Source organism: Paroedura picta, chromosome 3, assembly GCF_049243985.1.
Source record: "Paroedura picta isolate Pp20150507F chromosome 3, Ppicta_v3.0, whole genome shotgun sequence".
NCBI lineage: Eukaryota > Metazoa > Chordata > Lepidosauria > Squamata > Gekkonidae > Paroedura > Paroedura picta.
In genome coordinates, this window is record NC_135371.1 from 15,643,986 (window position 1) to 15,658,182 (window position 14,197).

The 14,197-nt window shown below is 48.6% G+C and overlaps 1 protein-coding gene across 2 annotated transcripts in view; it reads left to right on the forward strand.

Moving 5' to 3' along the window:
- Positions 1-995: 995 nt before the first annotated feature.
- Positions 996-14,197, forward strand: part of IL17RE (interleukin 17 receptor E) — a 35,480-nt gene continuing 22,278 nt past the window's right edge. Inside the window, exons 1-3 of one of the 2 annotated variants that reach the window (XM_077324863.1) lie at positions 996-1,105; positions 9,285-9,300; positions 13,684-13,833. In XM_077324863.1, coding sequence (XP_077180978.1) covers positions 1,016-1,105; positions 9,285-9,300; positions 13,684-13,833 — 256 coding nt within the window. In that variant the 5' untranslated portion in view covers positions 996-1,015. Of the gene's footprint in view, positions 1,106-1,254; positions 1,620-9,284; positions 9,301-13,683; positions 13,834-14,197 lie in introns of those variants that run through there. The other variant, XM_077324862.1, reaches the window with a different exon arrangement.

Genomic DNA, 14,197 nt, shown 5'->3' on the forward strand with positions numbered 1-14,197 from the left:
AGAGTGCAGGCACTGGATTCAAAGTAAAGCCCTACTAATGCAACTTAAATGAAAATTGGAAGTAAGCTGTGCGCGCATAAAAGGCCATCATCCTCACTCTGAATGCACTCTGGGAAGTCATTTTCTCAGTAATATTGGCCTATTTTGCAGGGCACTTTAAGGGATTTCGGAAATAATACATGCAATTAATTGTGACCTCAAAATTGTTCTCTTGGATTACTACTCGAAGAAGTTATGGCTTACAATAAGGAAGACTTGAGTGATATCAGAGTAAAGACAGTGTTACTAGCTATATTGTATTTTAATTTGAAAATTTTGTTAGCTTTCATGTTTTGCAATCTTTTCCCATTTTAATCTTTGTATATCTAGTACATTTGTTACGTGGGACTAGGGGAAAGAAAATTCCAGGCTGCAAGATATTCCTTTAGGCTGTTTAGAATACAAACATTTCCCCCCCAGAAATTAATTCCCCAAGTCATGTTTGGGCATTTTGAATTTTCACATAGAACTGGCCCAAAGTGGGCAAAAATGGGATTTTCTGGTTTTACGGGATTTCCCTTTCAAGCCATGTGTTTCTATGCCCTTGGGATGTAACCTTTGCATACAAGGTGGTATCATCACACAGGAGTGTGGGTGTGAGACAGGAAGAGAAGGGCTGGCTCTTAGCCTCTTCCCTCCCTCCTTTTCTGTGCTACGATAGGGTTGTCAACATCTCAGTGGAAACTTTTGAGTTCTCCCAGACTGACAACTGCACTCCAGACTAGCCCTTCCATCTGTCTTCAGGAGCAAATGGCAGCCACTGGATCCTGGACTCTGTGGTATACCATAGAGCTGAGAGAAACAGAAATCCTAGGCTGGCTACAGAGAAATGGTGCTTTAGAGGATATGGATAAGAATTCCTTGCTGAGCCATCTCCCCCCCCAAAACTCTCCCTGTTTCATGCATCCCTCCCAAATCCCCAGAAATCCTCCCTGCCAGATTTTTAACCCCACACCGGGACCCGTTGCTTATGTGAATGCTGACCTCCCCACTACCTTCAGAGGCCCAGCCTGACAGACAACCTCAGCTAAATCAGGTCACCCACAGCCCGTCCCAGTTTCCTCAGGTCTTTGCAAACTTTTTTTTTCTGTTTTGGCGGGTGGCGGTGGGGAAATGACTGTTTGCAGAGACAGACTTGAGGTGAGCAGAAGCCACGTGACTCGCAGCCGGGAGACCTAGGGAGGTTTACTGCTGCTCAGGACAATTGGGGAGAATACCCAGCAAGGCTTCTGCGGCCGTCCCGCCCGTGCGCGAGGCAGCTGCAGCAAGCAGCGGAGGAATGCAGCCCAGCGAGTCTATTTAGGCAGGGGCAGGGCCGCGCACCTTGTCCTGCGTGAGAGAAGGCGGGGTGGAGACTCGCCTGCAGCGGCCCGGGGCCTCGGTGCGTCGAGCGCTTTGCCTGTTTAGCAACAGCCATGTTCTGGCCCAGCTGAGCTCCAGCTCGGCAGCCCATGGGGAGCCCCACTTTGCGCAGGGCCCTGCTGCTGCTGCTGCTCCCCGCCGCCCTCCTGCTGACCTGTTTGCCTGCCGCACCCGGGACCCACCTGCTTCTCGACGGCCCACAAGTCACCTCCAACATTGTAAGGAATCGGGCTTTGGGCAGCTGCGGGGGGGGGGAGGTTGGGGAGGAAGAATCAGATCTTGTTGCAAGGGGGCCCATGAAGACTTGAGTCCTGGGAAGGAGGGATGGGATGGGGGGCAAGCTGTGCATTATGCGCCCTTCGCAAGGCAGGTCTTGAGCGGCACAGACTCGCGCAGGCTGTTTGCTTTGGGGGAAGGGGTGGGACGAGGAAAGGTCAGCCTGCTGTCCCCAAACATCTTAATGGTTCAGCAAGTTTGGAAGTGTTTGTTTGTTTTTATTTTGGGGGGACCGATGTGCTTCATCTCTGGTTCTGTTGTGCACAAATGTAGCACTCAGAGAACTGGCACGTGCGGGGAGCGGGGGGGGGGTAGGGAAGAGCATAGCACGTTTAGTATTCTCCTGAGTCCCTTAGCAACGTTGGCATAGCAGTGCAGCAGAACTGAGGATCAGCACAGGACATGTTGATCCCCGAGGAGAGCTGTGGGCCACGTGATGCAGCTGTCTGTTGACTGAAGCTGGTAGTGCTTGAAAGGGAGACTGCCTTGGGAGCCTTCGTGGGTCATAAAAATGCAGTAACACAAACAAGGTGCTGCACAGTAGTTGGAAGCCGGGCCCATTGGCTCTGCTTGCTTGCTTCTCCCTGTTAGCAGCTCTGACCTCCCGGAAAAACTAAGGTCTTGCTTGCCACTCAGCCCTGGGTATATTTTGAGCATCAGGGCCCAGCCAGAAGGATCCTCCCTTCTGTGCAGCGTTCCCATGTCCTGTCCGGTCCTCTTCATTTCCTGGATACCATGCCAAGGCTTCTAATGCAAAGGACAAGGGCAGGTGCTTCTGAAAAGAACCAAAGCTCAAGCTGATCCCAAAGGGTCACTCCCTTCCTTGACTCTTTGGCACTTACCCCCTGGTCCCCAGCCTCTGTCTCCCGTTGCTTGAGATGCCATCCCCTTTCATGCCCTTGCCAATCACCTTGGCAGCTTCCCGCACACGTGGGAATGAACGCTCTCCAATTCTATCCATGGCATTCATTTCAGAAGGGAGGCCCGTTGGCCCGCTTTAAAACAGATTCAAGTCTGTAGCCCTAGAGACCAGCGAGAGATTCAGGAGCGAGCCAAAGCTCTCTCCCTCCGACGTGAGTCTCACTTCTGGCAGAGTTTTAATTCAAAATCTTATACCCTGAAACTCTTGTTGCTCTCTAAGGGGGTACTGGACTAAAATTTAGCTAGAGAGTTGGGTTTTCGTCCCCTGGTTGAAGGAGTCTCAAAGCGACTTCCAGTCGCCTTCCCTTCCTCTCCCCACAACCAACAACCTGCGAGGGAGGTGGGGCGGAGAGAGTTTCTGACAGGACTGCTGGGTCAGGACAGCACTATCAGGGCTGTGATGAGCCCAAGGTCACTCAGCTGGCTGCATGTGGAGGAAGAGGGAATCAATCCCGGCTGCCCAGGTTAGAAGCTGCTAACCGCTGCACCACATGGGCTCTGAGGAGCTACTCATGGAATTGGTGCAGTTTCTATGTTCTCATTAAGTTAGCTGATAGTTGCATCCAGTCCCTGTAGTGTTTTCACTGGTGATGCCGAGGCATGAGAAGCAGCCCCCTGGCTTTCCGCCAGTGATGCAGAACTGAATCATTCAAGGGAGCTCTTCTATGCAGGCAATAAAATCGCCCTGTGCTAAGTGAGTCACAAAATTGCTTACAAAAATGATTAAGGATTCATCTGTCAATTGCATTGACTCACTCTGTGTAATCTGCCTTGAGCAAAAGTGAGAAAGTTGGACTAGAAAGAATAATGTCTATAATGAAGTAAAACAGTCCGCAGAGGCAATACATTTGGGGGTTGATATTAGCTGTATTTTAATGGCGTTGGTTACTGTGTAACCTTTGATATGCTTATTGTTTTATGGTTTTATTGTGGGCCGCCTCGAGCTGGTACCGCTGGGTGAGGTGGGGTATAAATCTCAGAATAAATAGATATAAATAAATAAATGGTCCACATGGGCTGATTCTCCTTGAGATGTCCACTCACCCACCAATCAGCAAAATACTTTTTCACTAGAAAATATATTGTTATAGCATTATATCTACTACTGATTAAAAATAGCTGGAAAAATAAGTTTATGTGGCAGGGGGAGGCAAATGGCAGGAGCAAAGGGGTGGGAGGAAATGTTGCCAGATGAGGTCAGGGAGGTTAGAAAATTTCCACCTTCCCATCTGCAAGAGTGGCCAGATTAGCTCTATGATCATCAGGTAAGATGATACCAAAGTTGGTTTTAGAAAATAATCAGCGAGGTAGGTCAATATATAATCGGAAGACCAGGGGTTTCTTGACAGCCCTGGAAGTGTTTCCTGAATGGGTGGTAGTTAATTAATGTTTTATACATTTTTAAAATTTGTTAAATGTTTATTGGGTGATATATGGTCATGTTGACCTGGCCAACCCTCCCAAAATGGCCAGTGATGGGCCTGGAGGGGGTGGGAAGAGGTGGAGCCCACGGTGGGCATGCACACAGCAGTGTTTCCCTATTATATTCTGCATGATCGAACTACTTCTGAGGTTTCTTGAAACCACAAGAATATTTCAGGGGTTTCTCAATGGTAAAAAAGTTGAGAAAGGCTGAGATAGACCATGGCATGAGAGTATTGCATGGAAGCAAAAACAAAACAAAACTGCAGGTTAAGAGGGAGGCACATGGAGCAAAACCTTTTGTATAGAAACAACCTTTTGTTGGTGTGCATGAAACTTTTATATGGCATGGGAGCTTAGCTGCCAAAGGGACATGTTTGGATGGTGTAAGAGCTATCTATTTTATATGAGTAATTTTGGTCTGTGGGAACTGACGCTCTATGGCAATTAAAATGAAACACAAGAAATGTTTTCGTAGTTTGCAAAAAGACAGATGAATGTTCCTTGGAAGTATCAGACGTCGGGCTCCAACAAAATGGCTCTTTCATTTGGCTGGCTGGCTACCAACAAGCTGGCAACCGTTGTTTTTTGAGAGTCGAGCCATATTGCCAGATGATTTAGGATCAGAGCTAAAAAATCTTCCTGGATGGCACCCCTTCAGTCCTCAGGCAGGGGAACCTGTTTGGACGATTGACAGCTTCCCCATAAAGCAAACTCCCAGTGTGCAGAATACCAGCAAGTTTGGGGAAAAGTCAGGCCAATATGAGTATTGTACATGCCAGGAGCTTTAATTTTTTTTTTTTTGAGGGACTGTTCAAACATGCAGCCCTCTTCCCACCTGTAGCCTGAGATGGCACCAGAACTAAGACTGGTTTTGCATGTATAATTTCATGCCCTCCTGAACATCCCTCTCTGTTAGTGTGCAAGTGTGAAAGGCAGTTTCAAATGCATGGATAGCAGTTTTTTTTTAAAAAATCAGTTGATGAAGGAAAGTAGAATGAAGACTCAGCTGTATTCCAATTTCTTGCTTTTTGGGGGTAGTACCCATAGTTAGTTATATACTGTTTGAAGGCCTCTGCCCTTTATTTCCCCCCAGTTAGGGTTGCCAATTCTGGGTTGAAACATTCCTGGAGATTTTAGGGGTGGAGCCTGGGAGGACAGGAACCTCAGTGGGATCTAATACTATAGAGCAGGGGTAGTCAAACTGTGGCCCTCCAGATGTCCATGGACTACAATTCCCAGGAGCCCCCTGCCAGCGAACGCTGGCAGGGGGCTCCTGGGAATTGTAGTCCATGGACATCTGGAGGGCCGCAGTTTGACTACCCCTGCCATAGAGTCCACCCTGTAAAGCCACCATATTTTCTCTAGTCTGGAGATCAGTTGTAATTCCAGGAGATTTCCGGGTCCCACTTGGAGGTTGGCAACCTACACTGACCTCTTTGTTCCACCTTTTCCATGGCAACAGATATCTGCCCCATGTCGCCTCTAGCTGGACTTTGGTGAAGCTAACAAAATTGAGAGAATGAGTTGGAGATTTCCCTGACATTGCTTCTCAGTGTGAACCTTGTGGGGGGTTGAGGAGGACCCCTTGATACCATCAACTGGTTGCTCCCACCCCCATTATCAATTTAGCATCACTAGAATCCAGAAAGGGATGGGGAGAGAAGAAAATGGCGAGGGGAGGAGCAAGTGGGCAAGGCAGAAGCTGAGGTAGCCCACTGACAGATCTTGGCCTGCCTCAGAGTCTGGTCTTCTGGAAATCCAGGCCAGCCCCTGAGGTGAGTAGGCCAATGATAAGCTGACCAGATTGTCCCACTTTTGGAGGGACATCTGGGGGTACCTGGCAAATTGCACTTGAAATTTAAAAATATATATATTACAATACTATTTTTGCATTCTATGCATTCTATGGAAATTTTTGTTGCTCCATATAAACCAAATTCCGGTCATTGGTGTCCCGCTTTACCAATGTTAAAATCTGGTCACCTTAGGAGGATCAACTTGGTGTGCTGCTAAGTAAGGCGACAAGTGGGAGAAACAGAACTTCTGAATCGTGTACTGAAACAGGGGAAAATTCTGGTCATTCACTGTGTGTCAAACACAGCCCTGAAAACTGCTTAACCAGCTAATGCTACCTCGATGTAGGGTTTGGCTCCCTCCCCGCTTTTTCGTGGCAGGGCTTTTCTGCTGTTATCGTCTGCAGGAATGACAGAAATTCAGCAAACAAACATTTTCAGCCTCGAAATACTCTGCTTGTTGAGCTTCTGCTTGTCTTCCAGTTGTTAAAGGCTTGGGGGCGGGAATCCCGACTACCCTAACCTGATCGTTAGCAATAATTAGCAACCCTAGGTTCACAAAGACACAACTTTTTGATTCCTCCTCCCCCGGTTTTCTCACCATGTTCTGAATAGCCTGAGTTTGGCCTAAGCTCGGGTGACCTTGAAAGCTAAGCAGGGTCAGCAGTGGTCAGTACATGGATGGGAGACTACCAAGGAAAGCAGGCCATGGCAAACCCCCTCTGCTTGTATCTTGCGTTGAATGCCCCATGGCCGGGACGACCTATATGCTGGTTGCGACTTGACTGCACATTTTCTTTCTCGTGCTAAAAATTGCTTTAGGTGAGCAGCTCCCAAACTTTATTGGGCTGCCGATTCCAGATCACATCCCTAGTGCCCCCCCCCCCGCCAGCCCATACAAACACACTTTTGGGGAAGGGTTGCCAGCCTTGGGTTAAGAATAAGATGACCAGGTTGTCCCACTTTTGGAGGGACATCTGGGGGTACCTGGCAAATTGTACTTATCTTGAAATTAAATATATATATATATATATATTAGAGCCTCTTGTGGCGCAGAGTGGTAAGGCAGCCGTCTGAAAGCTTTGCCCATAAGGCTGGGAGTTCAATCCCAGCAGCCGGCTCAAGGTTGACTCAGCCTTCCATCCTTCCGAGGTCGGTAAAATGAGTACCCAGCTTGCTGGGGGGTAAACGGTCATGACTGGGGAAGGCACTGGCAAACCACCCCGTATTGAGTCTGCCATGAAAACGCTGGAGGGCGTCACCCCAAGGGTCAGACACGACCCGGTGCTTGCACAGGGGATACCGATACCTTTACCTTATATATATATATATATATATATATATATATATATATATATATATATATATATTACAATACTATTTTTGCATGAGCCTCTTGTGGCGCAAAGTGGTAAGGCAGCCGTCTGAAAGCTTTGCCCATGAGGCTGGGAGTTCAATCCCAGCAGCTGGCTCAAGTTTGACTCAGCCTTCCATCCTTCCGAGGTCAGTGAAATGAGTACCCAGCTTGCTGGGGGGCAAACGGTCATGACTGGGGAAGGCACTGGCAAACCACCCCGTATTGGCCATGAAAACGCTAGAGGGCGTCACCCCCAAGGGTCAGACATGACTCGGTGCTTGCACAGGGGATATCTTTACCTTTTACTATTTTTGCGTTCTATGAAACTTTCTGTTGCTCCATATAGACCAAATTTTGAATCAAGAACTCCCCCCCAGTTAATGGTGTCCTGCTTTACCAATGTTAACATCTGGTCACCTTAGAAATTCCTGAAGATCTGGGGTGGAGCCTGGGAAGGACTGAGTCTAAGGAGAGGAAGGCGCTCAGTAGAAATATGATTCCATCCAGCCCACCTTCTGGAACTACAGGGTTAGGCCTGGTCAACCATGGGATGGGAGGTCACTACTACTCAGAGGCAGGCAATGTAAAATTATTATTATTATATTTAAATTTATAGGCCCCCTCTCCCCAACGGTTTGAGGCGGGTTACAATGTAGTCTAAAATCCCCATAAACCCCTTAAAACAGGCGTAAAAAAATCCCCTTACATACAATATAAAAGCCTGAAAGAAAAAAGAAACCAGAAAAGATGCTGTGGCAGAAAACACATACCTAAATATCCCCTAAAACAGGGGTAGTCAACCTGTGGTCCTCCAGATGCTCATGGACTACAATTCCCATGAGCCCCTGCCAGCAAAATTGTAGTCCATGAACATCTGGAGGACCACAGGTTGACTACCCCTGCCCTAAAATACACACTAGTAGGGAGAGGGTGAACCGAGGGCGCAGATGTATCTCACTACCGCCACTCATGTTGGGAGGGCCCAGATCTTCCTTGTTGCCTGGCCTCAACCGTAGACCTGGCGGAAGAGCTCCGTTTTGCAGGCCCTGCGGAACACTGAAATATCCCGCAGGGCCCACAGTTGCAGCAAGAAGATTCAGATTGCTAACCCCCCCACTGTCCCCCCACGGCCCCCAAATTCCTCACTGCCCCCCTGTGTCCTTCCACCCCACCCCCCAGGGAGGGTGTACTCTGCCCATTTTGGGACCCCCCCCACCTTAGATTAACAGCTGGGCACAAGATAGGAAAAAGGAGCATTTATCATACAAATATTATGGCCATTGCTATAAGATTTTGTTCCCTTTTCACAGCGGGCAAAAGCATCTAGGTAAGGAGGATTTGGGAACTTTTCTGACGACAACCTCACGAGCAGTTCAGGAGGGGAGAGCCCGGAATCCCTATAAAATGGAATCTTCCTCCCATCTCCATGAAATTCCTCCACCCTTTTCCTGCAGAAGCAGATGTCTGATTGCATAACCTGGCAGCGATAACACGCCACGCACTGCTAGTTTTCCAGTGGTGTGTTATCGCCGAAGCGTTACACAATCCAAGAGGCGCTTCTAAACACGGCAGCGTGGGGTGCAGCGGCCACCCTCGTAAGCACAGAGGAAGCCACGGGACCTATAGCAGAGTTCTCGATTACTTTCATGTGGTTGGCATTGCTTGTAGGGAGGGAGTCAGGTGGAAAGTGTTACAACACTTGGTTCTTTCTTCCTTTCTTTCAGACCACAGATGACTCGTATCAGGATGTGTGGGCAAGTGGGCTGGTATCTTGGGTGCGTCTGTGTTCTCCCCCTAGCCTGAGTGAAAACCAGTGCCTGAATTAAACTGAACCAAACTGTCCACAGGCTCAGCCTACAAATGCACCTAACTGACCTCCCACGCTTTGCAACCTCTAGCAGTTTTATCCGCACTAAATACAGCAGAGGCCTACGTGTTTCACTGTCACAGAACCAGGAAAGAGTGGTAAACCAGGGATGGGCAGCCCTTTGAGGCCACCCCACCCCCCTTCAGGCATTTTAGATTCTCCTTACCTAGGGCTGCAATTAGTCTCCAGGAGGGATCTGGATTCCGCTTTCCCTTACTAATTCTCTCCTTCTCTCTTGTTACAGGCCTGCAAAGCTAGAGGTGAGTAAACCATAAGTACCCGTTTGCCGGTAAAGGTAAAGGTATCCCCTGTGCAAGCACTGAGTCATGTCTGACCCTTGGGGTGACGCCCTCTAGCGTTTTCTTGGCAGACTCAATACGGGGTGGTTTGCCAGTGCCTTCCCCAGTCATCACCGTTTACCCCCCAGCAAGCTGGGTACTCATTTTACCGACCTCGGAAGGATGGAAGGCTGAGTCAACCTTGAGCCGGCTGCTGGGATTGAACTCCCAACCTCATGGGCAGACAGATTCAGACAGCATATCGCTGCCTTACCACTCTGCGCCACAAGAGGCTCTCCGTTTGCCAGTAGCCCAGGGTTATTGTGGGAGGAGAGAGCCATTCAGAGGAAAGATTTTTGAAAGCCCTGAACACAGACAGGGATGTTGCTGGGGCCAATGCAGGAAGGGCACTGCAGCGCCACAGAAGTTTCAGGGAAAGGCAATTTGTCCGACTGGGAGAGCTTTTACTGAACTTTGCTACTTCAGGCCAAAAGCACAAAAGGTACATATTTGAAGATGCTTAGTTGGGTGGTGGGTCTGTGGTTGCGAATGTCCAGCTAGTGGCTGGAAAACTCCTGGGTTTACAATCCATCTCCATAAGACAGAGATAAGTTCACCTGGAGAAAATGGCCACTCTGGAAGATGGACTCTATTACAATTTGCTCCACTGAAGAATTGGTTTTTATACCCTGCTTTTCACTGCAAGGAGTCTCAAGGCAGCTTACAATCCTCTTCCCTTTCCTCTCCCCACAACAGACACCCTGTGAGGGAGGTGGGGCCGAGAGAGCCCTGACAGGACTGCTCTGTGAGAACAACTCTAACAGAGCTGTGGCAAGCCCAAGGTCACCCAGCTGGCTGCCTGTGGAGGAGCGGGGAATCAAACCCAGCTTGCCAGATTAGAAGCTGCCACTCTTAACCACGACGCCAAGCCCCTCTTCTCCCCTTACCCCACCCGACCCCTCTCAGGCTCCTCCCACAAAATCTCCAGGTAGTTCCCAATCTGGAGCCACATCATGGGAACATCCCAATATGCAGCTCTCCATTCGCAGCAGGATGTGGCCCAGAAGAGAAAAAACTTTCCCACTTGATTCTGGTGACTGTAGCCCTAATCAATGGGTGTCTCTCTTGAAGGTGCACCTAGATGAGCAGAGAGAGCTCCCATGACCACATCTTCTGACATCTTTCGTTTCATTTACATACAGCCATGCTGGGGACCGTGGTGCTGGAGAGAGGGTCTAACCCCTTTAGCTGTTTCCTTGAGAGAAATCAAGCTTCTCCCAGCTGCTTTGCTCCATGGCTCTTTTCCACTGAGGGTTACCAACTTCCACATGGGAGATTTCCCAGAATTACAACTGATTTTCAGACAGCAGGGATCAGTTCTAATGGAGAATACGACAGCTTTGGAAGGTCTAGTGCAGGGGTAGTCAAACTGCGGCCCTCCAGATGTCCATGGACCACAATTCCCAGAAGCCCCTGCCAGCGAATGCTGGCAGGGGCTTCTGGGAATTGTAGTCCATGGACATCTGGAGGGCCGCAGTTTGACTACCCCTGGTATAGTGCATGGTATACTACTGAGTCTAGGAGAACCTAAAGTGTTTTCCTAATGACCACTCCAAATTCTCAAGGCAGTGTTGGCAACCTTTAAAGTTGCCGGGTTCCCCCTGGCCATCAGCAGGGGATTTTTTATTTTATTTTTTTTGTCAGATCCAGGTTGAGAAATTCCTGGAGATCTGGGAATGGAGCTTGGGGAGAACAGGGACCTTGGTAGGATACAGTGCCATCGAGTTCACCCTCCAAACTATCTATTTTCTCCAGGGAAACTGATCTCAGTATTCTGGAGATTAGCTGTAATTCCATAGAATCCCCTGGTCTCACCTGGAGGTTGGCATCCCTTGCAACACAACAAATACCTGAATTAGAGATCAGGGCCCTTCTGGACTTTAACCGGATCTGCAGGGCCTATAAGGCAGAGCTGGCCCATTAGGCATATAGTAGAGGCCAGATAGTACAAGAGCCGGCCACTCTGCTGAGATAGAAGGAAGATCAGCCCTCCAAGAAGATCTGACATATACCCCCACACCCCCACTGGAATGTATACAAAGGTTTTTAATGAATTTACTGTTTTTTAATAGCTGATTGTTTAATTTATGTTATTACACACTCTGAGCTACCAGGAAGGGCAGGATACAAGAATAAAGATTATTGCTATATGATGATTACTAATAGTAATTTAAGAGGGGGGCAATTTCTCCTTGGGGAGTGCTTTGTGGCCTGCCGCTGTTGCCTTGCTCTAATCTCCCCTCACTTGCGAATAAAATCAGTCTTCTGAAGATGTGGTTCCAGATATCCTGGGACTTGACTCAAAATTCTGCCTTGAGATTAAGCTGAGCGAGTCCTGTGTTCCAGAGAGGCAGTCGAGGACACTATGCGACTATAACTCTAAATATCACAGTTCCAGGGACTGCAGGATTTTCCTGTTCAGCAGGGGAAATAGTATCGAGGCTCTAAGACAAGACCCAGTACTGGAGAATGAAAGACATGCATGATCCTTTACATGTTTACTCCGAAATAAATCCCACTGAGGGATTACTTGTAAGCAGGCATGCAGAGGAAGGGAACTTTTGGAAGCTGTCAAACAAAGTTAAGCAAAAGTAGGTGTTGGGTTGGAGCCATCAAAAACGCCAATTTTCTTAGTGCATCTCTCTATACTCAGCGGCTGGTGCAGGATCTCCTGCAACACCTTCCGCTTTTCTTCTTCGACTTTACCTTGGCAGCCCTACTATGCTTTTTGTTCCTCTGTGTCTTTTATTTCCTTGCTCAGTAGCTGGTTATGTCAGGGCGTAGTCGTGTATTGAGCAGTTATGTAACTCCCATCAATCTCAAGGACAAACTATTGCACATACAAAACATGTCAAGGAGACGGATGTAATTTACTGTCGGGCCAGCAAATGAGTGCCAGTTGTTGTTCATGTCCTCTTGGCGGTGAAGACGCAGCCCAGGACTCTTTCTGTGCTATGCAGCTAGGGTTGCCAATTTTTAGAAGTGGCATTATACCCCACTGAGATCCCTCGCCTCCCCAAACCTTGCTCTCTCCAAGCTGCATTCCTCCAAATCTCCAGGTGTTTTCCAGCCCACCTGTGGCACTCGTATGTGTAACTCCAATTCGTTTTGCATGCGAGGAGGGGCAAACGTGTTAATGGCTGCAGGACAGTTTCAAATGGCTGCTGAGCATATTAGCCGACTGAAATCTGTGCACCATAATGCAAATCAGGATCCGAAAAAACATTCCTCTATCTAACGGCTCTGCACTGCAGTGCCCAGGAAGAGGGCGTCCCTACTGCTTCTGACTCCGTGTCAACTTTAACCTGCTCGGAGGATCAAATTGTGGTAGGATGGGATGAGATACCGAGGATCTGTGCATCCACTCCTGGGATTATTAATTACATTGTTTTGTCCCATTCTCCTCCGAAGAATTTGCCAGTCCAAACATCTCGCCTAACCTGATTTTCCTTCACAATTACTCTGTGGCTGAGGAAGGATCTGAATTTAGATGTTTCTATTCTGGGCTTGATAAAGGCTTGCATCTACTGCAGGGCCTCGTGGGAATTGTAGTCCTTGGACGTCTAGAGAGCCACACCCCAGCAGTAGAGGATGGGAAAGACCTCTGTTTGAGGCCCTGGAGTGGCGAGTTAGACTCAGTGAGTGGCTCAAGGTCCTGCAATGGCCACTACTGATCCAGAGCAGAAAGGGCCTAATAGACCACAGGCCTGACTCTGTGGAAGGTAGCTTCTGTGTGTGCATGTTGCCACTTCCAAACACTGGGTTGGATCCAGCCAGCTTCCCCTGTAGGGATGAGTGGTAAGGGGACCCTTTGTCTACCAAAAAGGCCATGCTGGAGATTGTGGGACCTGCAGGGGAGAAAGGTGTAGGCAACAGGGACTGGAAGAAGGAAGGGAATTGGGTGGAGTAAGGTGAAAAAGCTGACCAGATCTAACATGTGGATCAAAACTGGCACATAGCCATTAGGATATGGTTGCCAGAGTTCAGGTGGGGACTGAAGATCAGTTCACCTGGAGGAAATGGCTGCTTTGGAAGTTGAACTTTAGTGCATTATACCCATTGGAGTCCCTCCCCTCTCCAAATCCTGCCTTCTCTGGACTCCCTCAAATCTCCAGGTGTTTCCTAATCTAAAGCTGCCAACCTTATTTCAAAATCATAATGATGCTGTAGACCTCAGAAGACCTTAGTTGGCCCAGATAGCGTTGACCAGGAAGCTTGGAATAGGTGAAAGCATGTAAGCAAGATAGTTGTTCCCCCCTTTATCTCTCATATAGTCTACAAAAATCCTTCTGCTTTTGCCTACAGTCTTTTGGCCCCTCTCCAGACCACGATGCCAACAAAAGTTGACGGAAGGACCAGCCCTCTCTGTGCCAAGCCTCGCCCTCAGCACAGTTCAGCGGTGCTCGCGTGAATGCCAGCCGTGTGTACGTGTTCGCTTGGCTCTGAATGCTACAGGTATGCTGGGGGGGGGGGAGGAAGAAGGAAGGGCCTGCTGTTAATAGGGACGTGAACAGTGGAGAATGGTAGACTTTCTGCCTGTCCTGGCTTGGTTGACATCGGCATTGCTTTGACTGTGTTCAGCCTCGCTGGGGCATGGGAAAGTTAAATGAACCCGGGGAAGAAATGCTCAGCCATGGGTGCAATGTTCCCTTTCCCCACCAAATTTTGCAGACAGATTAAGTTCTGCTGAAATGATGCTTTTTTGTATCGCTTCCAAGTATATTTTGAAATAATTTTGGCTCACAAGGGGGCATGGGGGCAGGAGCAGACCAGGAGCTAGCCCCTGGCCAATTCAAACAGAGTGACCTCTGCCATGCTC